The 25666-nt window shown below is 51.2% G+C and overlaps 2 protein-coding genes across 4 annotated transcripts; both read left to right on the top strand.

The window, feature by feature from the left end:
* Nucleotides 1-10677: 10677 nt before the first annotated feature.
* Nucleotides 10678-19648, top strand: PRSS36 (serine protease 36). Of its 3 annotated transcripts, none has more exons than XM_042921677.1 (15): nucleotides 10678-10714; nucleotides 11004-11039; nucleotides 11258-11293; nucleotides 11759-11921; nucleotides 12364-12644; nucleotides 14008-14174; nucleotides 15617-15866; nucleotides 15975-16104; nucleotides 16434-16690; nucleotides 16773-16936; nucleotides 17342-17579; nucleotides 17696-17837; nucleotides 18106-18371; nucleotides 18451-18572; nucleotides 18841-19648. In XM_042921677.1, the coding sequence occupies exons 1-15, from the start codon at nucleotides 10678-10680 to the stop codon at nucleotides 19120-19122; spliced, it is 2571 nt and encodes an 856-aa protein (XP_042777611.1). In that variant the 3' UTR covers nucleotides 19123-19648. The 3 variants fall into 3 exon arrangements, with proteins under 3 accessions (XP_042777611.1, XP_042777613.1, XP_042777614.1); XM_042921679.1 differs by having other exon boundaries at nucleotides 16773-16921; XM_042921680.1 differs by lacking the exon at nucleotides 18451-18572 and having other exon boundaries at nucleotides 18106-18184.
* Nucleotides 19649-21374: 1726 nt separating this feature from the next.
* On the top strand, nucleotides 21375-25612 carry PRSS8 (serine protease 8). Its single transcript, XM_042921835.1, has 5 exons — nucleotides 21375-21835; nucleotides 23572-23734; nucleotides 23996-24267; nucleotides 24354-24520; nucleotides 24644-25612. The coding sequence occupies exons 1-5, from the start codon at nucleotides 21751-21753 to the stop codon at nucleotides 24950-24952; spliced, it is 996 nt and encodes a 331-aa protein (XP_042777769.1). The 5' UTR covers nucleotides 21375-21750; the 3' UTR covers nucleotides 24953-25612.
* Nucleotides 25613-25666: the final 54 nt, after the last annotated feature.

Here is a 25666-nt window from a genome sequence, read left to right on the forward strand (position 1 = left end):
CCAAGCAGAGGAGACAACACAGTTACTTAGCAAGACAATATTATGGCCAAGGTAACAGGGTAGCCAGATTTACCAAGTAAAAATACAAGACACCCAATTAAATCTAAATTTCAGACAAACATAAATGATTTTTTAGTATGAGCATGTCCCAAATATTGCACAGGACATAGTTATACCAAAAAATTTATTAATTATGTGAGATTTAACTGAACATCCTCTATTTTATCTAGCAACCTTGCAAGGCATTATATCTGCCTTAACAGTTTTCCAAACTGAAATATTTACAGACTTGCTCTGCAGGGGTACCTGTTCTGGGGTGCATTTGTGTAGACACCCCAGATTCTTTTCTGAGGAGACAGAGGGTCTTGCCAGCAAGATCTTCACAGAGAAGCTCTGACCAGAAGTGGAGTAACTTCCAGTTTGTACACATCCTCTTATCACAGGGAGATGCAGTGCTGTCGGCCTCAGCTTATGTAACCTGTATGTGGCTATGCCGCTAACCGGTGAAACGGTCACCTGTTCCCACCATTCAGCACCTTTCAAAAGCTTGGCTGATAGAAACAACATTTTTCTTCCAGTTTTATTAAGAAATAATTGACATACAAGTGAAACAATATTTTTATTAAAAAAATTAATGTTTATTTATTTTTGAAAGAGAGAGAGAGAGAGTGCAACTGGGGGAGAGACAGAGAGGGAGACACAGAATCCAAAGCAGGCTTCAAGCTCTAAGCTGTCAGCAGAGAGCCCGACGCAGGCTTCGAACTCACCACGAGATCATGACCTGAGCCGAAGTCAGATGCTTAACCCAGCTGAGCCACCCAGGCATCTTGCAAAACAATATTTTTAAAGAATTATCTGAAGAATGTCTTTTTTTCTGTCAGTGATAATCAACCTTTTTAGCGAGAAGCCCAGTTCAGAAAATAAGTAATGTTACCAAATTTTTTAAAAAAGAGATTATGTCTTTTTTTTTTTTATCAGGAATATAATAGCAACAACTTTGCTTAAGCATGCTTTTATTGTTTCTCCAATTGCTAAAGGGTTTCATTATTTTTGGTTAAATTTTCAGAAACTACATAACGCACTCCCTGGTATATCTGATGTAATGCTCCACCTTCTACCAAAGTTTGTGGTCTAGGAAACCATTTTTGGATCTGGTTCAGTTTATTTATCCTTAACTGACCCCAAAACCCACTTACCTGTAAGATGTGTTTTATCTCTTTCCATTCAGGTATAATGACCATACAGTAAAGTGATAAAGTGTACTAATCTTAAAAGTTCAGCTTAGTGAAATTTTGCATTTGTGTACACCTGTGTAGCCACTACCCAGATCAAGATATAGAACTTTCCCACACTCTAGCAAGTTTCTCTGTGTCCCTTCCTAGTCAAAACTTCCACCAGAGGTAACCATTGTTCTGACTTCCATCAATGCCAATTAGTTGTTATTTTTTTTAATGTTAATTTATTTTTTGAGAGAGCGAGAGTGAAAGCATGCATGGGCGGGGGAGGGGCAGAGAGCAAGGGAGACAGAAGACCTGAAGCGGGCTCTGCACTGAGCAGAGAGCCTGATTCAGGGCTCAAACCCATGAACCATGAGATCAGCAGAGAGCCTGACATGGGGCTTGAACTCATGACCCTGGGAACAGGGGTCCAAGCTAAAATCAAGAGTTGGCAAGCTCAGTCGACTAAGCTACCCAGGCACCACCTTAGTGCTTCTTGATTAAGGATTCTTTAAAATGAGAATCTTCCCATTACAAATAAATAAGGTTAACTGTGCTAACTTTTAATCATAAAAATCAATACAGCTTCCCACATATGAGCCTTAGCTATTCCATAAACCACTCTCCCGACCCTCACAATGCCTAAATTGAACCAATATGTATTCACAGCCAGCATGGCCAAGAAATACCAGTGCAGGGGCATCCAGATAGTTCAGTAAGTTAGGAGTCCCTACCCGGGGCGCCAGAGTGGCTCAGTCAGTTAAGCATCCAACTTCACCTCGGGTCATGATCTCACTGTTCATAGGTTCGAGCCCCGCAGGGAGCCTGCTTCGGATTCTGTGTCTCCCTCTCTCTCTGCCCCTCCCTTGCTCATGCTCTTTCTCTCTCTCTTAAAATAAAAAAAAAAAAGGTAAAAAGAAAAAAAGAGTCTGACTCTTGATATCGACTTGGGTCATAATCTCACGGTTCATGAGATTGAGCCCCACAATGTGCTCTGTGCTGACAGCAGAGGGAGCCTGCTTTCTCTCTCTCTCTCTCTCTCTCTCTCTCTCTCTCTCCCTCTCTCTCTCTGCCCCTCCCCTGCTCATGCTGTCTCTCTCTCTCAAAATAAATTAAATAAACATTAAAAAATTAAAAAGAAAATACGCAGTAATATTACTGCAGTGCAGTAATATGCCAACATTGGCACCATTTGAACCCCAATTTCCTCATCTGAATTTTTGTTTGAAAGAGAGAGAGAGAGAGAGAGAGGGCACAAGTGAGCAAGGGGCAGAGAGACAGAGAGAGAGAGAGACAGAGAGAGAGAAAATCCCACAAGGGAGAGAGAGAAGCGGGCTCACCCAAAACAGGGCTGGAACTCACAAACTTTGAGATCATGACATGAGACAAAGTCAGATGCTTAACCAAATGAGCCACCCAGGGGCCCCCTCCTCATCTGAATTTAAAGGACTTCCAGGGGTGCCTGGGTGGCTCAGTCAGTTAAGGGCCCAACTTCAACTCAGGTCACAATTTCATGGCTCGTGAGTTCAAGCCCCACATTGGGCTCTGTGCTGACAACTCGGAGCCTGGAGCCTGCTTCAGATTCTGTGTCTCCCTTTCTTTCTGTCCCTCCACCCCTCATGCTCTGTCTCTCTCTCCTTAAAAAATAAATAAACATTAAAAAAATACTAAAAATAAAAAATAAAGGCCTTCCGAAAATTTGATCTCAGAACACACTGGAAAGACAGGGGACAGTAGTCAGTACTCTCTGGCTGTGGCAGGCCGATAAACCCCAAAGATGTCCACAGCTAATCCCCAGAAACTGTGAATATTTCACCTTACATGGCAAAAAGAACTTTGCAGATGTGATTGAAAGTATGGAATTTTGGATAGAGAGAGTATCACGGATCACCCAGGTGGGCCCATTAATTGCGTGAATCCTTAAACTCAGAGAACTTTTCCTGGTTTGGTTAGAGAGAAAGATGTGAAGACAGAAGGTCAGAGAGATGTAACCTTGCTGGCTCTGAAGATGGAGGAAGGGAGCCATGAGCCAACAAATGAAAGCAGCCTCTAGAAGCTGAAAAGGCAAGGAAATGGATTCTTCCTTAGTGCCTCCAGGAAGGAACTCAGCCCCTTGATACCCAGGGCGATATTAGCCCAGCAAGACCCACATCAGACTTTTTTTTTTATGTTTATTTATTTATTTTAAGAGAACAAGCACGTGCAGAGGGGAGGATCAGAAAAAGAGGGAGAGAGAGAATCCCAAGTAAACTCCACATTGTCAGCACAGAGCCTGACATGGGGTTTGATCTCATGACTCTGATATCATGACCCTGAGATCATGACCTGAGCTGAAATCAAGAGTTGGATGCTTAGACAACTGAGCTACCAAGGAGCCCTGACCCATGTCAGACTTTAAGTCCTCAGAATTAGGAGATAACAAGTTTCAGGGCACCTAGGTGGCTCAGTTAAGCATCTGACTCTTGGTTTCTGCTCTGGTCATGATCTCATGGTTTCGTGAGTTCAAGCCCCACATTGGGCTCTGCACTAACAGTGTGGAGTCTGCTTGGATTCTCTCTCTCCCCCTCTCTCTGCCCCTCCCCCACTGGCACTATCTCTGTCATTTTCAAAACAAATAAGTAAAAACTTTAAAAAAGAAAAAAGAAGAAGAAGATAACAAGTTTGTGTAGTTTTAAGCCACTAAGTGTATGGTAATTTGTTACATCAACCATAGAAAACAAATACATTAGCTGATCTGTAATTTCCCCTTCCATGAATCAGACCAGCAGAGAACTGTGTGTCTATGTACTGCCTCTCTTACCCAGAGGCAACCATCATATAATTATTTTATTGACTTGTGGTTTGATTATGGGGTTATTGGCTGACATTAAGCAGCACTATAAACATCAACCTTATGAAACTCTTTGTTGCTTTTACCATAATGGTGTGGTTGAGGAAGATTTCATTACACCAAAGTTTCCTCTCCATCAGAACCTGCAGAAAATTATTTTCTGTCCTAGTACTTGGAAGAGAGACTCCTGGTTGGGTTTCCCTCTTTGTTGGCTGCTAGGAAGCTTAGAGCAGTGATTCTCATGCAAGCACACCTTGGGCTGGAAGAACTACCAGAATCACCAGGGCAGTTTTTGCAAACTGTATTTGCATCCCCCAGGAATTTCTTTTTTTTTTTTTTAATTTTTTTTTTTAACGTTTATTTATTTTTTGAGACAGAGAGAGACAGAGCATGAACGGGGGAGGGTCAGAGAGAGAGGGAGACACAGAATCCGAAACAGGCTCCAGGCTCTGAGCTGTCAGCACAGAGCCCGACGCGGGGCTCGAACTCACGAACTGTGAGATCATGACCTGAGCCGAAGTCGGACGCTTAACCGACCAAGCCACCCAGGCGCCCCTCCCCCAGGAATTTCAATCTGTCTCCTTAGAGGAAACTGTTCCCCCTTCCTCCCACAAGATCCATCGCTTTGCCAAGCCACTGTGCTATTTGATGACAGACAAAACTTTCTAAAGGCCTGATACATAAGGGAAGCCATTTTAGATTTCTAAGTCAGCATGACTACATAAACTTTGTTTAAACCAAAAGCCAGGGTGAGGGGGTGGCCCTTGGCTAGCTCAGTCCATGGAGTATGCAACACTTAATCTCAGGGTTGTGAGTTCAAGCCCTGTGTTGGGTAGGGAGATTATTTAAAAAACAAAATCTTAAAAAAAAAAAATCCTTAAAAAACAAAACAAGGGGCACCTGGGTGGCTCAGTCAGTTAAGCATCCAACTTCAGCTCGGGTCATGATCTCAAGGTTTGTGAGTTTGAGCTCTGCGTTGGGCTCTATGCTGACAACTCAGAGCCTAGAGCCTGCTTTGGATTTTGTCTCCCTCTCTCACTGCCCCTCTCTCCCCTGCTTGAGCTCTCTGTCTCTCAAAAATAAATAAACATTTAAAAAAATTAAAAAACAAAACAAAAGCCTGATTTATGGCACACCCAGCATACATTGTACCCTTGCTTTGTAAATGAGGAGCCTGAAAGAAAGTCATCATATCCGTAAGATATGGTCAATGCACCTACTCACTGAATTCCTTGACATTAAAACTTGTGATTCCTGCCTATATGTTAATCTATAATCTCTTGACTTTTATAACAGGTAAAAAAAAGTATATAACCTTTGGGGTGCCAGAGTGGCTCAGTCAGTTAAGCCTCCAACCCTTGATTTTGGCTCAGGTCATGATCTCTCAGTTCATGGGATTGAGCCCCACATTGGGCTCTGTGCTGTCAGCGTGGAGCTTGCTTGGGATTCTCTCTCTCCTTCTCTCTCTGCCCCTCCCCTGCTTGTGCTGTCTCTCTCTCTCTCAAAAATAAGTAAGTAAACATTTTTAAAAAGTGTATAACCCTGTAAAAACTCTGTATCCTCTGGAGCACCTTCTTCCTGTGAAGACCATGTCTCTCAAGCAACTGTCCTAACTTGGGCTCAAACAAAACTCCCTTCCTCACTTTTAGGGATTCTGAAAGGTTTGTTCCTTTTGCATCGACATATCTAAAGGAGCAAGTCCTATTTCTCAGGTCTGTTGATTTGGAGAAAGTGTTGAGAATTACTGTCTTAGGGACACTTGACTGGCTCAGTCGATAGAGCATGCAACTCTTGATCTCACAGTCATGAGTTTGAGCCCCACATTGGATGTAGTTTACTATAAAATTTTGTTTAACGCTTATTCATTTCTGAGAGACAGAGAGAGACAGAGTGTGAGGGGGGAGGAGCAGAGAGAGAGAGAGACAGGCAGACAGACAGACAGGATCCGAAGCAGGCTCCAGGCTCTGAGCTGTCAGCACAGAGCCCGATGCAGGGCTCGAACCCACGAATTGTTGAGACCATGACCTGAGCCAAAGTTGGACGCCCAACCGACTGAGCCACCAATGCGCCCCTGGATGTCGTTTACTTTAAAAAAAGAGAGAGAGACAAAGAGACAGAGAGGGAGGGAGGAAGAGAGAGAGAGAATTATTTTAATTTTTTTTTCAACGTTTTTTATTTATTTTTGGGACAGAGAGAGACAGAGCATGAACGGGGCAGGGGCAGAGAGAGAGGGAGACACAGAATCAGAAACAGGCTCCAGGCTCCGAGCCATCAGCCCAGAGCCTGCCTGACGCAGGGCTCGAACTCACGGACCGCGAGATCGTGACCTGGCTGAAGTCGGACGCTTAACCGACTGCGCCACCCAGGCGCCCCAAGAGAGAATTATTTTAGAACAGCAGTTCTCATATATGATCCTGGAAGTCCTGGAGGGGTTCACAGACCCTTTCAAGGGGTGCCCAAGGCCAAAACTATTTTCATGATATCAAGTGTACAATACAGGTTTCCAACAGCTACTTGACCAGTGATATTCCAAAAGGCTGGATGCAAAAGCAGATATGAGAATCCAGCTGTAGCCTGTTAATCCAGACACTAGCGAGGTTTGCAAAAATGTCACTCTTTTCACTTTTAAAACATCACTCTTTTCACTATTTTCTATTACATTTTTAAAAAATTTTAAGTTTAGTTATTTATCTTGAGAGATAGAGACAGCGCGAGTGAGAGAGCTGGTGTGCAGGGGAGGGGCAAAGAGACAGAGAAAATCCCAAGCAGGCTCCGTGCTGTCAGTGCAGAGCCCTACATGGGGTTCGAACTCACGAACAATGAGATCGTGACCTGAGCTGAAACGAAGAGTCATAGGCCCAACCAACTGAGCCATCCAGGCGCACCGTCACTATGATTTTTGAAAATATAGTTATTTTTCATTAAAAAAAAATGTGTTACTTACATTAACATGTAACGCAGTAATTCTTTAGTGAGCTAATAAATAATTTTAAGTATTTCTGAGTTTTAATTTCAAAGGCAGTAAATATTGATAGATATAACCCACACAAGCAAAAATTCTTTGGATTCCTCAATAATTTTTAAAAGTGTAAGGAGGTTGGGGCACCTGGGTGGCTCAGCTGGTTGAGTGTCGGATTTCGACTCAGGTCATGATCTCACATTAATGGGTTCAAGCCCTGCATCGGGCTCTGTGCCGACAGCTCAGAGCCTGGAGCCTGCTTCGGATTCTGTGTCTCCCTCTCTCTCTGCCCCTCCTCTGCTCATGATCTGTCTCTGTCTCTCAAAAAATAAAATAAAACATTGAAAAAAAATTTTTAATAAAAAAATAAAAATAAAGGTGTAAGGAGGTCCTGATACCAAAATGTTTGAGAACTACTGAATTGCAGCAAATACTTTGTAGGCAAGAGTGCTCCTGGTATGCATGTTTTGCTTTAACCATCCCATACACTCTCTTTTTTCTACTTTTATTTGCCAATTGCCTGTTTTTTCTGAGTGTTTGTTGTCTGAATAACTAGTTCTTTATCCTTGGGGGGGCAAATGCCTGCAAATGAGCGCCCCAGGAGACTTAGAAACTCCAGGAATGTGATTCTTGATGTTGGAGTCCTGAGTTCAAGCCTGAGGTTGGACACAGAGCTTACTTAAAAAGTAAATAAATAGGGGAACCTGGGTGGCTCAGTCGGTTGACAGCTCAGAGCCTGGAGCCTGCTTTGGATTCTGTGTCTCCCTCTCTTTCTGCCCCTCCCCCGCTCACACTCTGTCTCTATCTCTCTTTATTTCTCTCTCTCTCTCTCTCTCTCTCTCTCAAAAATAAATAAACATTAAAAAAAATTTGGGGGGGGGGTGCGCCTGGGTGGCTCAGTTGGTTAAGCGGCCAACTTCGGCTCAGGTCATGATCTCATGGTTTGTGGACTGGAGCTCCATCCACATCAGGCTCTGTGCTGACAGCTTGGAGCCTGGAGCCTGCTTTCAGATTCTGTGTCTCCCTCTCTCTCTCTGCCCCTCCCCAACTCGTTCTCTGTCTCTCTGTGTGTGTGTGTCTCTCTCTCAAAAATAAATAAACGTTAAAAAAAAATTTTTTTTAGGGTACCTGGGTGGCTCAGTTGGTTAAGAGGCCAACTCTTCGTTTTGGCTCAGGTCATGATCTCTCTGTTTCCTGAGTCCAAGCTCCAAGCTGACAGTGAGGAGCCTGCTTGGGATTCTCTCTCTTCCCCTCTCTCTGCCCCTCCCCACTTGCACTATCTCTGTCCCTCTCAAAATAAATAAACTTAAAAAAATGTTTTTAATAATAAACAAATAAACTTACTATGAAGCTATTGCCACCAAGTTTACCTTCATTGTGTCCACAGACTAGCTAAGGTTAGCAAGGTTATCAATTAACTCCACTCAGTTGTTGGGTCCCGATATTTGCATTTTCTCTCTCCCTGGTCACCTGATCTTATTTTCCCCTGCTCTTGTTGCGCTGGGACTGTACCTCCCAATAAAGCACAAGCATGTAGGGTTTGCCCAGACCTCTATTTACTAGGGAAACTGGACTAATGGAGTCATTATTAGCTTATATTCTTGGTAACAAAATAGATATACAGGTATCCCCTGCTTTTCAAAAGTTTCGTTATGGCACTTTGCTTTTTTTTCTAATGTTTTTTTAAATTTATTTTTGAGAGAGAGAGAGAGCACGCACGCACGAGAGAGAGAAAGTGCAAGCCGGGGAGGGGCAGAGAGAGAGAGGGGTCAGAGGATCCGAAGTGGGCTTTGTGCTGATGCAGCAAGCCCGATGCAGGGCTCCAACTCATGACCCGTGAGATCATGAACGCTCAAACGACTGAGCCACCCAGGCGCCCCACCACTTTGCTTTTAGGAAAGACCTACGTCAGTACCTGTTTTCACTAACAAAAAAAAAATCCAGAAGGGATTTTCACTTTTTCAAAAAAAAGGCGAAAAGTGACAATGGTGCTCAGAGTTTGTTTTGCAGTCAACTGTCATGGAGATCTCCTTCCCTGGGAACTATTCTCAGCATCTCAGCATCAAGCCATCATAGCTTTGGACTATGTGAGCGTCTGTGCTTGATCTCAATTTATATTGTGCATTTGTTAGCAAGATATGACCTAAGGTATGAGAAAAGCCTAAAAGACGAGTCCCTGGCTGGCTCAGCCAGGGGAGTATGTGACTCTTGGTCTCAGGGCTGTGGGTTCAAGCCCCACATTTGGGTGTAGAGATTACCTAAAAATAAATTTTTCAAAAAAAGGAAGAAAGGAAGGAAGGGAGGGAGGGAGGAAGGAAAAGAGGTGATTTTTGGATCTGGGAATGCTAAAAAAATTTTTTTCATATAAATTAATAGTAACTGCTTCTTTGCTTTATGCCTTTTCCGCTTCCAAAAGTTTTCATAGAAATGCTCTACTTCCGGATAGCAGGGAAAACCTGTGTGTGGCTATTCAACTCTTCATTTCCATTCTCCTCCACCCTTCTCCATTCTGATCTATTCCCCCAGAGTGACCTTTATGGGCCACATCATGGCCTCCCTGTCACTCTGGCTTCTGGGAGGTTTCAGAGATGGGAGGAGCTGGCAGGTGATGGGAGGGTAGGAGGAAAGCGAGATGGTGACTTTTATTTCCCAGCTCCCTCCCTGCATGAGCCACAGGTTGATAAAGGTCACATTTCTCCATGGAAGGAGCTCCCACTGAGCTCTCTCCTCCAGGCTCTCCATTTCCAGCTCCAGTATGTGTTCCTTCTCTTGGCCTCTCCAGGAAGGGCTCTCCACTCTTGCTAGCTCCAGCATGCTTCACCCATCCCTTGCTGGTTTCCCTTATCCCTGCCTAGACCTCTGTAAATAGTTCCTTAATTAAACTCTCCTTGATTCCTTTGAGGCACCATATGTTTCTTAGGCGGATTGCCATCGAAATACACTGAAGAGTTGAGTGACTTTCCCAAAGTCACACAAAGAATAAGTGACAACACTTGAGAGCACTCTAACACAGAAAAGGGTGACGTCCTTTTGGCTGTGCCAGCCTGCCCAGGCCCCTCCCAGAATCCTTGGCCCTGCGCAACTTGACGGAATCTGTGATCCTTTTGTTGGGATGGGATTGAATTCCCTAGGGCTCCCTTCCCAGACCTGGCCAGCAACTCCAGTAACCAGAGCTGTGTGAGAAGAAAAGGCCAAGCCACTGGGGTGAGCCGCACCCTGAATAGAGGTGAGGTCTCTGGTGAGTCACGCCACTGAGGGGCCACCTTCTCCATCCCAAGGGCTTGGGCTAACCTACAGCCCGCCTCACCAAGGACCCAGAACATCAGCCTCACAGCACCTAGCTGTCCTCACCTTCCACCTTTGCCCACAGGGTTCACCACTCCTCCACCCCCCACCCAACAGTGTCCTGGAGTTGGACATCTGCTTCCCACCCCCACCTTGGGCCTCCAGAGATATGAGATGCTCACAGGGCTCTGGGTGGGGCCTCTAGGCTCCCTGCTTCCCCTTTCCAGCCCTAGATCCTCTCAGATTGCCGGAGATGGGCTCCAGCCAGGGAGGGTGGGGCGGCTCCTGGGACCATCAGGAGTCACAGGCTGCCTAGGCAGTGACAGAGCTGTGGCTGGGAGCAGACCTTCACCCATCTCCGTGCCTCCAGCTGACTCAAATGTGCCATGTCCCAGCACCTGCTCCTTCCATTTGTGATCCTTGGTAACTCAGGGGATAAGAGATGGCTGCAAGGGACCTGGGCCTTAGTATCTGGGAAGCTGGAAAGCAGAACGCCTGGGTTCTGTGTGGGTAGTGGGGTGTCAGAGGAGGAAAGAGAGGAAGACATCAGGAAGAATGAGGGAGTGAGGTGTCAGAAGGGAGAATAGCCTACCAGAGGGGAAAGGGGCCTGGATGTCAGGAGATGGCGTAGCTCTAAAGCTTGGGGGCAGGGAGGCAGGGAGGGCTCATCAAATTATAGGTCTCCAGCCTCTTCCTGCTTCCCTCTTTCCAGCCATCAGCCCCATCCCAGGAGCTCTCCAGGACTCAGGTAAGGCAGTTGGACTGGGGGGTGGGGGTGGGGGGTGTATCACATGGGAGGCAGAAAAGATGGGAGGGGTAGCATGGGTGCTCCAAGGGGATGCTGAAAGAACAGAAAACTGGGGAAAGGGAGAGAGGTAGGGGAGGGAGAACAGGAAGATGGGGACTGGGAAGTGTCAGGGACTGGAAGTCACCAGTACCTTCCTCTCTTTACCCTCCAACTCCCAGCTCTCAGTCCTACCCAAGAAGAACCTGAAGATCTAGGTAAGGAGAGTGGGGGTTCCTCAGATCTTAAAGAAGGTTAAGCCTGGCTAGGCAGTGAGGAAGGTGGAAGTCCTGGGGCACGTGGGTGGCTCAGTCGGTTGAGGGTCCCACTTTGGCTCAGGTCATGATCTCTGGTTGGTGACTTAGAGCCCCTGAGTTAGAGCCCCGTGTCAGACTCTGGGCTAACAGCTCAGAGCCTGGAGCCTGCTTCAGATTCTCTCTCTCTCTCTCTCTCTCTCTCTCTCTCTCTGCCTCTGCCCCACTCATGCTCTGTCTCTCTCTCTCTCCTCTCTCCCTCTGTCAAAAATAAATAAACATAAAAAAAAAAAAGTGCCTAAGTCCTCTTTGTTCTTTGTTCAAAGGTGCAAACTGAAGCTGGGCGGGAGACAGGGCTTTGTCTTGAGTTACCTGGGCCTCGTGCCTAGGGACCAGGCAGGCTATGACCTCCATGGTATCCCATTGCAGACTGCGGCCGCCCTGAGCCCTCTACCCGAATCATGGGGGGCTCAGAAGCGCAGCCAGGCAGCTGGCCGTGGCAGGTGAGCCTACATCAGAGGGGGGGCCACATCTGCGGGGGCTCCCTCATCGCCCCTTCCTGGGTGCTCTCCGCTGCTCACTGCTTCGTGACGTGAGTATTCGCCCACGTCCAAACCCTCTTCAAAAGCCAAGCCAGCCCCGCAGCTTGATCCCATGCACTCACCGCCAACTTGGAACCGAGCTGCGCCAGTCTCCCTGCCCAACCTCGAAGTTCTCTTCGAGGGTATCCTTGTTCTGAATACGGTGGACGCCACCTGCAGACTCGACCCACCGCTCCACCAAATATCCGGGTCTGAATTCCGTCTTTCCAATGTCCCCCAATCAATCATCCCCAAATCGCATCCACTCCTCCCCTTTTTGGGAATCTATCTCAACCTGGATCGCCCTAGCCCCTAATCTGGATCCCACTCTGCCCCTCCTGGGTTGCTACTGATCCCACCTTCTCCCTCCCTCTGAGCGAGATCCCACCCCCACGAGAGTCTGTCCCCACCTTGGGGTCAACCTAACCTCCTCCTGCCTGGGCCTCCGCGCAGGAACGGGACCTTGGAGCCCGCGACCGAGTGGTCGGTACTGCTGGGCGTGCACTCCCAGGACGGGCCTCTGGACAGCGCGCACGCCCGCGCGGTGGCCGCCATCCTCGTGCCGGACAACTACAGCAGCGTGGAACTGGGCGCAGACCTGGCCCTCCTGCGCCTGGCCTCGCCCGCCCGGCTGGGCCCCGCCGTGCGGCCGATCTGCCTGCCGCGCGCCTCGCACCGCTTCGCTCATGGCACGGCCTGCTGGGCCACTGGCTGGGGGGACATCCAGGAAGAGGGTGAGTGAGGTGAAGGGGTCCCGGGAAGCAGGTTACCGGAGAGGTGGAGCCTACTGAGCGGTCCTTGGGGGAAGACCTCGGGGCGAGTCCTAAAAGCTGGGCCCTGGGTGGGTGGGCCCTCAGGGCGGGGGCTCAGGAGGCGGGGCCCACCGAATGAGGCCTTGGGTGGGGTCCTGGAGCGCAGATTTCTGCCACGCCGCAGGTAAATGCTGTGCAATTGTCCATCTATCCTCCTCCCCAAGGGCTCGCAAACTAAGACTACTGACTCATCCACCCCGATTCCCTCCTCACCTTTCCTTCCAGGTTGTTGTTGTTGTTGTTGTTGTTGTTGTTGTTGTTTTGTTTGTTTGTTTTCCTTTCCTGGATATGGGATCTGAATAGGGTTCCCATCCTAGCTCGGCTATTTCAGACAAACCACTTCATCCAACCCATTTCCTCCTCTGAAAATTAAGGAAAAATAGTGCCCAGTTCGTGGGGTTGTTGGGTTAAGGATTAAATGAGAAAATCCATGTAAAGTTTATAGCACAATACCTAACAGCAGTTATTAATGTACTTCAGATATTTTTGCCCTAGGTGATGGTGCACTAAAGCACAGCACCTGGCATATCCTAAGCGTTCAGCAATGTCAGCTTCTGCCCTCCATTCCCCTGTCCCTCTTCCTCCCATGCTCCCCTCCCCTCCCTTCACTCATCTCTCTACTTTCCCACCTCCTGTCTTCTCCCTACTTGCACTCATTCATTCATTCAGTTCATCTTTCCTTCATTCAACAGGTATTTCTTGAACACCTCCTTGTGGCAGGCACCAGTGAGGAGCCTGGGCCAATCATCCAGGCCCAAAGTTGTACCTTCTGAACTAGGGCAGTTGCAGTGACAATTCCAAGAAGTCACAAATGAGAGGTTTTCAGGACTTGGGAACTGATTGGGGAGAGGAAGCTGAGACAGGGGTCACAGCTGACAGCCCAGCTTCCATGCTTGGCAGCTTGGTACAGGACCACACCTTAGTCTACATGGCACCTTTGTTGAAAAGCGTGCCCTCTCGAGATTGACACAGCCCATGTCAGGGCTCAGATCTTAGTGATTTTAGCCCGCACAGGCCTCGTTTATTGTCTGGATACTGCTCTCACTGCACAACCATCCATGGAGGCTCTCACTAGGTGCTTGATAGGGCCATTCCTGAGATGAGGATATAGGAAGAACAGAGAGGAGCAGGAGGTGACAATGACTAGTTTTGAGTGTAGCAGGCCAGGGTGCCATGGGGTATCTAAGTAGATGTCCAGGAGGCAGCTGAAGGGCATTAAGCCGAGCTGGGGCACAGGGGACTTCCTATCTGCCTCACAGCATTTGCTCTCTGGTTCGACCTGCAGACCCCCTGCCTCTCCCGTGGGCGCTACAAGAAGTGGAGCTCAGGTTGCTGGGAGAGGCCGCCTGTCAGTGTCTCTATAGCCGGGCTGGCCCGTTCAACCTCACTTTCCAGCTATTGCCAGGGATGCTGTGTGCTGGCTACCCGGAGGGCCGCAGAGACACTTGCCAGGTGAGGGGAGGCCCCTGCATCTGCCTCACAGGCCAGGCAGAGCCCTAACCAATAGGAAGCATGAGGAATAGACAAATATCTCTCTCAATGTCTCTGAGCCTCATCTGCAAAAAGAGGGCAAGATTGCCAACGGATAGGATTGATGAGAAGATTATAAATGGACAGAACTTGGGGCTCAACAAGAGGGCACTGTTACTTATGGCAGCACAGTGCGGAGGTTACCTGCCAAGACTCCAGAGTGAGTCAGCCCGGTTGGAAGTCCAGCACCACCACTTACTAGCTGTGTGACCTTGGCTAAGTTATTTAACTCCATATGTTCAGACTTTCTCATCTGGAAGATGGAGATGATACTTTATAGGTGGCTTCACCCTACTTCATAGGGTGGCTATGATGATTATAGGAATTTGTATATATAAAAGCACTTAGGACAGTGCCTGGTCTTTAATAAGAGTTCAAATAAGCATTAGCTATTATTATTATCCCCCATCCCAGTCCATAGCACAGCACCTATTACTTAGTAGGTTCATTTTAAAAAATGAATTAATTCCTCACAGATGAGAATTTTCCAGATATCTTGCTGAAAACAAAACATAGTATATTTTAACCATTTCCCCCAGGAACTTTCCTCCAATGGCACACATTTTTGAGGGCACTCAAGCGTGAATGGTGGTGATGGGAATTCAAGCTAGATAGTCTTCAGCGTCCCTCCCAATTACGAGGTTCCAAGACCTAGGGACATAGTCCCCTGCCTTCTTAGACAGGATTGCAAACAATTCAAATTCCTCTAAACCAAGCACTGTCCATTAGAACCTCCTACAATGATGAAAATGTTCTATACCTGTGATGTCCAGTATGATAGCCACTAGCCACATTGGCTATTGAACATTTGAGATGTGGCTAGTGTAACTGAAAAATTGAATATTTAATTTAATTTTTTTTTATTTTTAAAAGTTTATTTTGAGAGACAGAGGGGGGGGGGCAGAGAGAGAGAGGGAGAGAGAGAATCTCAAGCAGGCAGGCTCCACACTGCCAGCACAGAGCCAGATGCAGGGCTCAAACTCACGAACCATGAGATCATGACCTGAGCCAAAACCAAGAGTTGGTCCCTTAACCGACTGAGTCACCCAGGCACCCCTATTTGAGCCACTTATTGAACAAGAATCAGTTGGCTCTGAATGAGACCTGAAGGCCTCTCTAATGTGGCCTTTAATGCATTAGCTTGCTGCCTTTGGCTTTGGCTGCTCATCAGCCTTTCTGCCTTAGAAAGCTTTCTTCTGTTTAGAGTTGCAGGGAATGCAGAGGACAAGTACAGCCAGGGCCAGTTTCCAGAAGGTGGCTCTATGTTTGGCAACAAGAAGAGGTTTGGAATCTTTGTGAGGTGGCCTAGTATAAGCTGGTGGGTCCCTGGGCTGATCCCCTGACACTGAATTATCTACCATCAGGGAGACTCTGGGGGCCCCCTGGTCTGTGAGGAAGGCGGCCAATGGTTCCAGGCAGGAATCACCAGCTTTGGCTTTGGCTGTGGACGGAGGAACCGCCCTGGAGTCTTCACTGCTGTGGCCCCCTATGAGGCATGGATACGGGAACAGGTGATGGGCTCAGAACCTGGGCCTGCCTTTCCCACCCAGTCCTGGGAGCCCCAGCCAGGTCCCTGGGAGCCCACGGATGAGAACTGCACCATTGCCCTGCCAGGTAAGGGAGAAGGACCCCTAGATGTCACCTGGACATGGAAGATTTGAGTTGGGGTGGAAACTGCTGGTGGCCTGGGAGGCCCCCTGACCCAAGTCTCTCACCCCTCAGAGTGCGGGAAGGCACCAAGGCCAGGGACCTGGCCCTGGGAGGCGCAGGTGATGGTGCCAGGATCCAGACCCTGCCATGGGGCGCTGGTGTCTGAAAGCTGGGTCTTGGCACCTGCCAGCTGCTTTCTGGAGTGAGTGAAAACGCAGTCTTAGATTTTTTCCCCTCCCCCCCCCCCCCCCCATCGGCCTGAGACACTATCGACCTGTCCCCAGCCCTTCCCCTGGGTAGGGTAGGAGTAGGGGGGAAGGGCACATCGGTCTGGAGTGCGGGGTTTCACAGGCAGGTGTAGGATCCAGCTTGCAAAGCGGGATCCTAGTCTACTGGGGGCGAGTACGGGGTAGTATAAATTCTATCAAGGATGCCGGGTTCTCTGGAAATCCAGAGTCCAAGCCAGACATGTGTGGGTTTGAGCCGAGTGTGCAGGATGTGGCCCACGTCCCAGTTTCCCCCAACCAGCAGCCCCATCAACCCAGACCTCCTGCCCCGAGACCTAGACAACTGGCGCGTGCTACTGCCCTCGCGTCCGCGCGCAGAGCTGGTGTCACGCTTCGTGCCGCACGAGAATGCCTCATGGGACGACACCTCGGATCTGGCGCTGCTGCAGCTGCAAACGCCGGTGAACCTGAGCACCGCCTCGCGGCCAGTGTGCCTACCTCACCCAGAACACTATTTCCTGCCCAGGAGCCGCTGTCGCCTGGCGCGCTGGGGCCGCGGGGGTGAGCAGGGGCCCCACGCAGGGCTGGGCGGAGCCGGGCCGGACTCCTCTGCAGCGCAGGCTCCCTTTCTTTTCTCTTCCAGAACCTGAGCCCGGACCCAGCACACTGCTTGAGGCAGAGCTGTTGGGCGGCTGGTGGTGTCACTGCCTGTATGGCCGCCAGGGGGAGTCAGTGCCGCCGCCAGGAGACCCTCCACACGCGCTCTGCCCCGCCTACCAGGAAGAGGAAGAGGCGGGCCGCTGCTGGGTGAGCGACGGGGGCGGGGCCCGCGGGTCTTTATGCGAGTGGTTGCCAGGGCAGGGTCTGAGAGGAACTAGGAATGAGGCGGAGCACTCTGCGGGCAGGGACGGGATTAAGGCGGGGCCTCTCGCTGGGGGCGGAGCCTAGCCCTGGAGGACTTTGGGGAGGGGCTTGAGACGGGCCCTGGGCGATGTCTGACCTTCTTGCTACCCCTAGATTTAAAGAGAATCTTAAAGTGAGGGCTGACTTCTTACACAGATTACTATTGGAGCCTGGCTTGGAGGAGGTGGGACTTGTTTTGTCTGAGTACGAGAGAGAGAGAGAGAGAGAGAGAGAGAGAGAGAGAGGAGTACAGGAAAGCCCCAGGACCTTTGATAGCCTCTCATCAACTTGCACATGCTCTTGCTGCAGAACTACTCTCATTGGAGCCTTCTGTGCCAGGAAGAGGGGACCTGGTTCCTGGCTGGAATCAGCGACTTCTCCAGTGGCTGCCTACGTCCCAGAGCCTTCTACCCCCTGCAGACCCATGGCCCGTGGATCAGCCATGTGACTCGGGGAGCCTACCTGGAAGACCAGCTGACTTGGGACTGGGGCCCTGAGGGGGAGGAGACTGAGACACAGGCTTGTCCCCCTCACACAGAACATGGTGGTGAGGGCTTAGGGCTTAGAGGGCTTTGGGGCTCCTGCGTGTGCTAAGATCCATGGCAGACCCTTCAGGGGTCAGCTGTGGAGCCCTCACTTAGGTGGTCACCTCCTCTCCCCTAGCCTGTGGCCTGCGGCCAGAGCCAGCTGTGATGGGTATCCTGTGGCCCTGGCTGGCAGAAGTGCATGTGGCTGGAAATCAAGTCTGCACTGGGATCCTAGTGGCCCCAGGCTGGGTCGTGGCAGCCACTCACTGTGTCCTCAGGTGGGTCTCACCCATCTCTTGGGCAAGAGGGAAGAAATGGAAAGATGGGCAAAAGGACTTTTAAAATAGTGGGATATAATCCCTTTAGGGCTCTTACAGTACAGGGAACCACTACAAGTGTTTTGAGATAGAAGAGAAATTTGGAAAGAGAAATAATGAAGGAGCTAATGGAATGACCTTGGAGTTCATTCTGCCCTGTCCTCTGGATTGGGCAGGACTTTACAGCAATTCGGGGAGCAGGAGGTCACATTGGGCTTTGTTCCAACAGGCCGGGCTTTACAACAGTGCCTTATATTGAAGTGTACCTGGGCCGGGCAGGGGCTAGCCCCCTCCCACAGGGCCACCAGGTATCCCGGTTGGTCATCAGCATCCGTCTGCCCCGACACCTGGGACTTAGGCCCCCCCTTGCCCTCCTGGAGCTGAGCTCCCGGGTGGAACCTTCGCCATCAGCCTTGCCCATCTGCCTTCACCCAGGGGGTATCCCCCTGGGGGCCAGCTGTTGGGTGCTGGGCTGGAAGGACACCCGAGACCGAGGTGAGAGAGCCCAGGGTCCTGGGTGTGAGAGGTGACTGAAGGCCAGAATCCCTGTGACAACCCTCTCTCCTCTCTCTAGTTCCTGTGGCTGCAGCTGTCTCCATCTTGACGCCACGACTCTGTCACTGTCTCTATCAAGGCATTCTGCCTCCTGGGACTCTCTGTGTTCTGTATTCAGAGGGTCAAGAGGATAGGTGTGAGGTAAAGGGGCCTGGGCGTCCTGGTCCAGGGAGGGGAGAGGCAGTGCTGGGCAGCTGGACCCTAGAGAGAGAGCAGGGTTGGAATTCTTGAGTGCTGGGCCCCAAATGGGAAGAAGTGTGCTTCCTAGCTGGACCTCGGAGAGAGACCAGGGGCCTGGATGCCTAAGGATGTAGAGAAGTAGTGCTTTGTGGTTGGACTCTAAGGAGAAGGTGCGGTGAATCAGAAGGAAGGGTAAGAGACCCTTTTGGGCTTGGCCCTGACACTGCAGGTGACCTCAGCACCTCCGCTCCTGTGCCAGACCGAGGGAGGCTCCTGGGTCCTCATGGGCATGGCTGTTCGAGGGAGCCGGGAGCTATTTGCTGCCATTGGCCCTGAAGAAGCCTGGATCTCCCAGACAGTAGGGGAGGCCCATTTCCTGCCTCCCAATGGCTACCCCCACTGGCCCCCTGAAGGCAGCGACCTCTGCCCCCCCGACCTGGCGAGGGCCTCAGGCTCCCCTCAGGCTGCTCTGCTCCTGCTGCTTCTATTGCTCCCCCTGATCCAGGGCTGAGGGGGCCTGGGTCCCTTGGCCGCCTCTCCTTCTCCTCCTCCACCCCCTCCAGCCCTCCACTTCCCGCCCTGTAGGGCTGGAATGTGGCCTAACCGGCTTTGTTCCCTAGCCGGAACCTCCAGAGGGCCCCACCCACCCGGACTGCAGCGGCTTCGGATTATTGGGCCTCTGTGCCTGGCTATTTTGGGCACGGGAATCCTTGGGGGCAGTGGGAAGCAGCCAATAAAGGTGTAAACACAGACACGTGGCCTTGTGGCATTGCTGGGGGAAGGCTGAGGGGCTGGGGGAAGCCCAAGGGATAGGGCCGATCCCTTCTGGGTCTCTGTGAGTCAGGCCTTGGGCTCCCAGGAAATGTGTCCCTGATAACGTGGCAGCTGTCCTTCATTCCTGCCCCAGGGCGGGGGAGGTTGGGTGGCAGCTGGGTGTGTGTCACCTCCCCAGTGGAATCAGCATCCCTAGCACCTGATAGACACTTCAGACCTAGCTCAGACCCTACTTCCCTTCTCTCTCTGCCCCCTGCCATCCTCCACCCCTCCCAGACTGAGGGTGAGCGTTAAAGGAAGAGTCCAGGAGTCTGGGGGTGCAGAGGGTCTGTCTGCCTTATCCTATATCTACAGACAGCTACCCCTCCTAAACACACCCTGATGAATGCCCCAGAGTGTACACCTCCAGTGCCCCCAGTACACACACATGACACTTAGGTGGGACCCTTCAAGGGTCCACTTTCATATCCTGCCCAGTGCCTCCAGAGTTTGGGCACCAGCATGTGTCCTTGTATGTACATCCCACTACCTCACCCACCGTTTACTAGTGCACCTCCCTGCATGAATTCAACCACATTCCCTGCTAACTACTAAGTCATGGGGTCTGGGGTCTGATAGATAAGTCCATGAAGTGCTCCCAGTGTAGTGGGGAACACCCCTGGCTGGGCATCAGGAATAGGTCATGGAAAAGGTTGATGTTTGAGTACAGAAAAAGGGCAAATGGAGACCTGGGGAAGGGGAAGTGCTAGGGTGGAAGCCGGCTGATAAGGGTGGCAGAGGGGTCACCTCAGGGGCTGGAGTCACCATCTATAGGTAGAGTGGGCAGAGGATGGGGGAGGGGAAGCAGGGAGTTCCTGGGAGATTGTGGAGAGGGGCAGAGGTTCTTAAAGGGACAGGCTTATCATTAGCTGCCAGATCCCAGAGAGAATATTCCCCTGAATCTCTACAAGGACATACATCCTCACCTGTGTCCCATACCCAGTCAGTCACCCATATGCCATTCCCCATAAACATTTAATACACCCATCCTCTCCCCAAACCCACCACAGCGTCCAATGTTGCTCCCTCTTCCCTGACTTAGACTCCCTCCGAGTTAGCCAGTTAGCTTCTAGCCCCTCACCCACTCCAGGAATTCCTTGCCCTCCAGGAGGGGCCCCAAAGTTTTGGCTGGGAGGTCCCCAGTCTTATGGAAATTAGGTGGGGAAGTGGGGTCTGTTTTTCTGAGGCTTGAAGCCAACACACATGCCCAGTTGTCCACAGACTTATACACTGATTTAGGATGAACCTGACCCCAACCTGGTCACATGGGCTTTCTTCTCCTGGACCTGTGCCACCTGCACCCTCCACCTGAGACTTTCCCTGGACCACTCTCCTCCCATATTTGCCTTAACACTCTTTCATAGCTCCTCTGGCCTCAGTTGTAACAGCACCTTCTTGAGGAACCCTTCTTTATGCCAGCCTACGTCAGGCTCCTGTGAACAGGCCCCCAGAGCACCCGTTCTTCTTTATCAGAGGGCCTAGCTTGAAATTATTCTATAATTGCTATGTGATTATTTGATTCAAAGCTGTTACCTCTAACTTCACTGTGAGCTCAGCAAAGGCAGAGATGGTGTCTGTTTTGTCTCCTGTGCCTGGAACATAGTAGGCACTCAGGAAATATTTATGAGATGATTGGCACTGCCAGTCGCACTCACCACACCTCACCACACACAGAGGAGGCCGCAGGCTGTATAGAAGGGCCTGAAACGGCAGGTCCAGGGCAGACCCAGGTGTCCTGAGCTCAGATACCAGGCTGAAGGAGGGAAGAAAGGAGGAGCACAGTGGCCCCAGGACAACAAAGGCTGGGCCAGGCCCTGGGGGACATAACTGGTCTGGGAGACCTGAAAGACCTGGGGCAAACGGCAGTTGGGTTACACTCTAAGGAGTGCAGCTGTCAGGGGTTTCCAGTCCCTCCTCGCGCGCGCGCGCGCGCGCGCACACACACACACACACACACACACACACAGGGCCTAGGGGTCTGGGAGGACTTAGGACTGTGTTGGCAACAAAAGCTGTCGGAGCTAAGTGAGGAGGGCGGGGCTAGGGGAGGGGCAGGCAGGTAAGTGCCTTTCTCCACGGATCCACCACTCTGGAAGGTCTCCACGTAGCCAGACCGAGCGGGAGACGTGTCCTCACTGGCAGCTGCGGAAACCCCAACGTCTGCCTTTGTGCCTTATTCTTGCCTTGGACATCTCTTCCCCCTTCCCAGCGCGGATTCTAGGATCCCTTCCCACTGGGCCCGACACCTGGATCTTGCCTTCGAAACCAACCCCAGGTCCCTTCCCTTGGGTGCCTGGTGTCTCCCCAGGGGCCCTGGTTCTGGGCCATGGCCCACAGGGCGGGCCTGGGACTTAGACAGCTGGAGGCTGTGGCCATTCTGCTTTTACTTGGATTATTCCGGTCCGGTCTTGGTGAGTATGTGTGGGTCAGAGAGTGTGGGGCTCAGGGAAGGGGTGGTGCACGTAAACTGAGGCTATAATCTTTTTCTGGGCACATCCCTTATCCTGGGCTCAAGAATCCCCCAGCTTCAGCCTCCCTAGATCTTGGCCTCTGTCTCTCCTTTCAGCTTCGGCCTCTGGGGAGTCAAGGGGGTGGGGAGGACCGTCCTCTGGAGAAGTGGTAGGTGCTAAGGGGCCTGGGAACTCTGGTCTTTCCTGTTTACCCTTTCCTCTTGCTCTCTCCCTCCAGGAGCTGATGGGGAGGAAGGTGAGCCTTGCATGGGGGAGGGGAAAAGGAAGGGAACCGGGATTCAGATTCCAATGGAGTGTTTCATGAGTGCCTGACCCTCTCTATAGGGCCATCTCACCCACTCTTATTACCTTATGTAAATCCCCCCATTAGTACTGAAAGATGGGGATTAGAGCCCTAATTCTTCGGAGAAAGAAACTGAGGTAGAGAGTGAAGTGACTTAGCCAAGAGCACACAGCCAATAAGAGGTGTCGCTGAGATTTTACACCCAGATCTGATTCCAAAGGTGGGTCCTTTGAGGAAAATGAACCAGAGGTTTCCTTTCTTCTAAGGCTCACCACTTGACTCGGAGTCTGGTTTTCAATTCCCACTTCACCAGATACTACTGGCTATGTATCGTTGGCCAGTCCCCTCACCTCAAAAATGGAAGTTGGTTATGTTTGTCTCCTGGGGCCCAGTGAGGAGTCATGGAGATAGAAGTGAAAGCCCTCTCCCAGCCTGGCATTGCTTGAACAGTCACTAAATAGTAGCTATTGTAGTTATTATGAGGAGAGAAGGAGGAGCTTGGCTGGGCAGTTTTCCCTGCTCCGGGGAAGGTGACTTTGTGAAAGGCTGTTGGGTCCTGCTCCAAACGGCAGCCTCGGTGGGGGTGAGGCAGTCCTGGAAACCAGATGTTCAGTGTGGGAGCCCTGTTGTTTGTTCCACACACATCCACCACTCTGTGTGTCCAGCCCTGTGCTCAGCACTGGGGACAAGGAGATCTGCTCCAGTCCCTGTCACTAGGGAATGCCCAGATTGCTGCAGTTGAAACAGTCATAGACCATCATGACTGTGTGATGGGGCAGTGCTGGGGAAAGTATGGGCCCTGGGAGCTTCCAGCATTGTCTAACTCAGCCAGCAGGCTCAGGGCAGGTTAAGGAGTGCCTGACGTTTGAATGGTCTCCGTAGGCAAATAGGTCTGCATAGCAGAGTGGGGATGAAGAAAGGTATTCTAGGCAGAGGGACCTGGATAAGCAAAGGTCTAGAGGCAAACAAGTGTGTGGCCCAGTGTAAATGTCCAGAGGGATGGCTGGAGTAAATGGTAGTGCCATGGAAGGTAGAGAATGTATCTTAAGGGCAATGTGGAGCCTGGGGAGGATTTAAGCTGAGGTATGACCTGATCAGATTTGTGGTTTATACAGATCTTCTGACTTGTAAGGAGTGGACTGAATGGAAGGTAGGAGGATCTGAGACAAAGGAAGGCGCATGAAACTTGGGTTAGGTAATGAGGGTGGTAAGGGGGCAGAACTAACCATGCCCAGTGAGCAGTGGGGCAAGGACAAAGGGGTGGCTGGCTCCTGCGAACTCACTTCCCAAGCTCCAAACCAGATTGTCTGGGCTATATGGGGAACGGCAGGGCTGAGGACCTGGTATGGGGGCCCCAGAAGGACCTGACCCCCTCCCCTTCCTCCCTGGGCAGCCTTCTGCGGCGTGGCCTCCCAAGCACGCATCACAGGTGGTAGCAGTGCAGCCGCTGGCCAGTGGCCCTGGCAGGTCAGCATCACCTACGATGGCACCCACGCGTGTGGTGGTTCTCTCGTGTCTGAGCAGTGGGTGCTCTCAGCTGCTCACTGCTTCCCAAGGTACCAGCTGGGTGGTGGGCATGGCGGGGAAGTCAAAGGTGGATCAGTCTAGGCCAGAGGTTGGGATTCTTGGGTTGGCTCGAGGGGTATCAATAAAGTCTGAAAGGATCAGTCAGCAGTGAAGGTCAGAGGTGACAGGTCACAGGGTAAAACTAGCATGCAGTCTGGGATCAGAATCTGGGGTTGGATATAACAAGCCCACAGGGATCAGGGAACTAGGAGAGGTCTCCTGGGTCCCAGCCTTGGCCCCTCTGCCTGCAGGGAGCACGTCAAGGAAGACTATGAGGTAAAGCTTGGGGCCCACCAGCTGGACTCCTACACGCCTGAGGCCGAGGTCCGCACCGTGGCACAGGTCATTTCCCACTCCAGCTACCACCAGGAGGGCTCCCAGGGTGACATTGCACTCCTCCGTCTCAGTAGCCCTGTCACCTTCTCCCGCTACATCCGGCCCATCTGCCTCCCTGCAGCCAACGCCTCCTTCCCCAATGGCCTCCAATGTACTGTCACCGGATGGGGCCACGTTGCGCCCTCAGGTGAGGTGGGCACTGATGCCTAGAGGCATGGAGGGGTGCCTGACTTAGGGTAGGAGGCCCCAGGTAAGCATCTTTTGCTCCTACAGTGAGCCTCCTGGCCCCCCGGCAGCTTCAGCAACTTGAGGTGCCACTGATCAGCCGAGAGACATGTAACTGTCTGTACAACATTGACGCCAAACCTGAGGAGCCCCACTTTATCCAGCAGGACATGCTGTGTGCTGGCTATGTGAAGGGGGGCAAGGATGCCTGCCAGGTAAATGCAGGGGTTCCAGTGAGACGAGCGCATCTTGGGAGATGAGGGCCGGATGGGGCTGGCGTGGATGACTGGAGGCCTGGGGCCTAGTCTTGACAGTTACTGTATGACTTTTTTCTTCAGGGTGACTCTGGGGGCCCACTCTCCTGCCTTGTGGGGGGCCTCTGGTACCTGGCAGGTATTGTGAGCTGGGGCGATGCCTGTGGGGCCCCCAACAGGCCTGGCGTGTACACTCTGACCTCCAGCTATGCCTCCTGGATTCACTATCATGTGACAGAGCTCCAGCCTCGTGTGGTGCCCCAAATCCAGGAGTCTCAGCCCGATGGCCATCTTTGTGTCAACCACCAGGCCTTCAACTCTGCCCCAGCCCAGGCCGTATTGGGGCTCATCCTTCTGCTGCCACTAGGCCTGACCCTGGGCCTCCTCTGCTGAGCTAGTCATCCTGAGAGCTGACCCCGCTTCCAGGACTTCCACACTGCCCCCAAGGACAGATGCCTGGCCCAGGAATGGACCTGGCCCTTCCCTGACATCTTTTGGGTCTTGGGACTGGCTTAAGCCACTCCTTCCTCCCAGAACCCTGTGGGAGTCCAGGGCACTATCCTGACCTTTGAGCCCACTCTTCTGGGTTTGTTCTTTGCAACTACGGTCCACAGTCAGGTGTTTTACTACCTGTGGTATTGGCTAGGACCTCTAGCCACCCCTACCTACTGTTCACAACCCTACTCACTGGGCTCCTATGGAGCCCCCAAGGACCCTTAGCTATGAAAATGAGCCAAGGCTCCCCACCCTGTTTCTAGAAAACTGGGTACCTGCCCAGCTAACTGCTGCTAAAGAACTGGCTCTAGCACCCTACCAGTTCTGCCTGATGAGCCCCATCACTTCACCTTCTTCCTGTATTCTGAGCGGGGACTGCCTCTGGGCAGCATGTTTTCAAGAACAGAAAAGGCCCCAATCTTGCCCCATTGGCTGCCATGCCCTCCTCGAACCTCAACTCCTAGACTCCGGAGGACTGAGCCCCCACCGGAACTGGGCTTGGGCTTGGATCTGGGGTGAGGGGTAGAAAGAACAAGGAGTAAAATGTTTTGAGCACAATTGGCTCTGTGTGTGGCGTGCAACAAAGAACATCAGCTCTTAGCCTCTCCCTCC

Source organism: Panthera leo, chromosome E3 (assembly GCF_018350215.1).
Source record: "Panthera leo isolate Ple1 chromosome E3, P.leo_Ple1_pat1.1, whole genome shotgun sequence".
In the NCBI taxonomy this organism is placed as follows: domain Eukaryota; kingdom Metazoa; phylum Chordata; class Mammalia; order Carnivora; family Felidae; genus Panthera; species Panthera leo.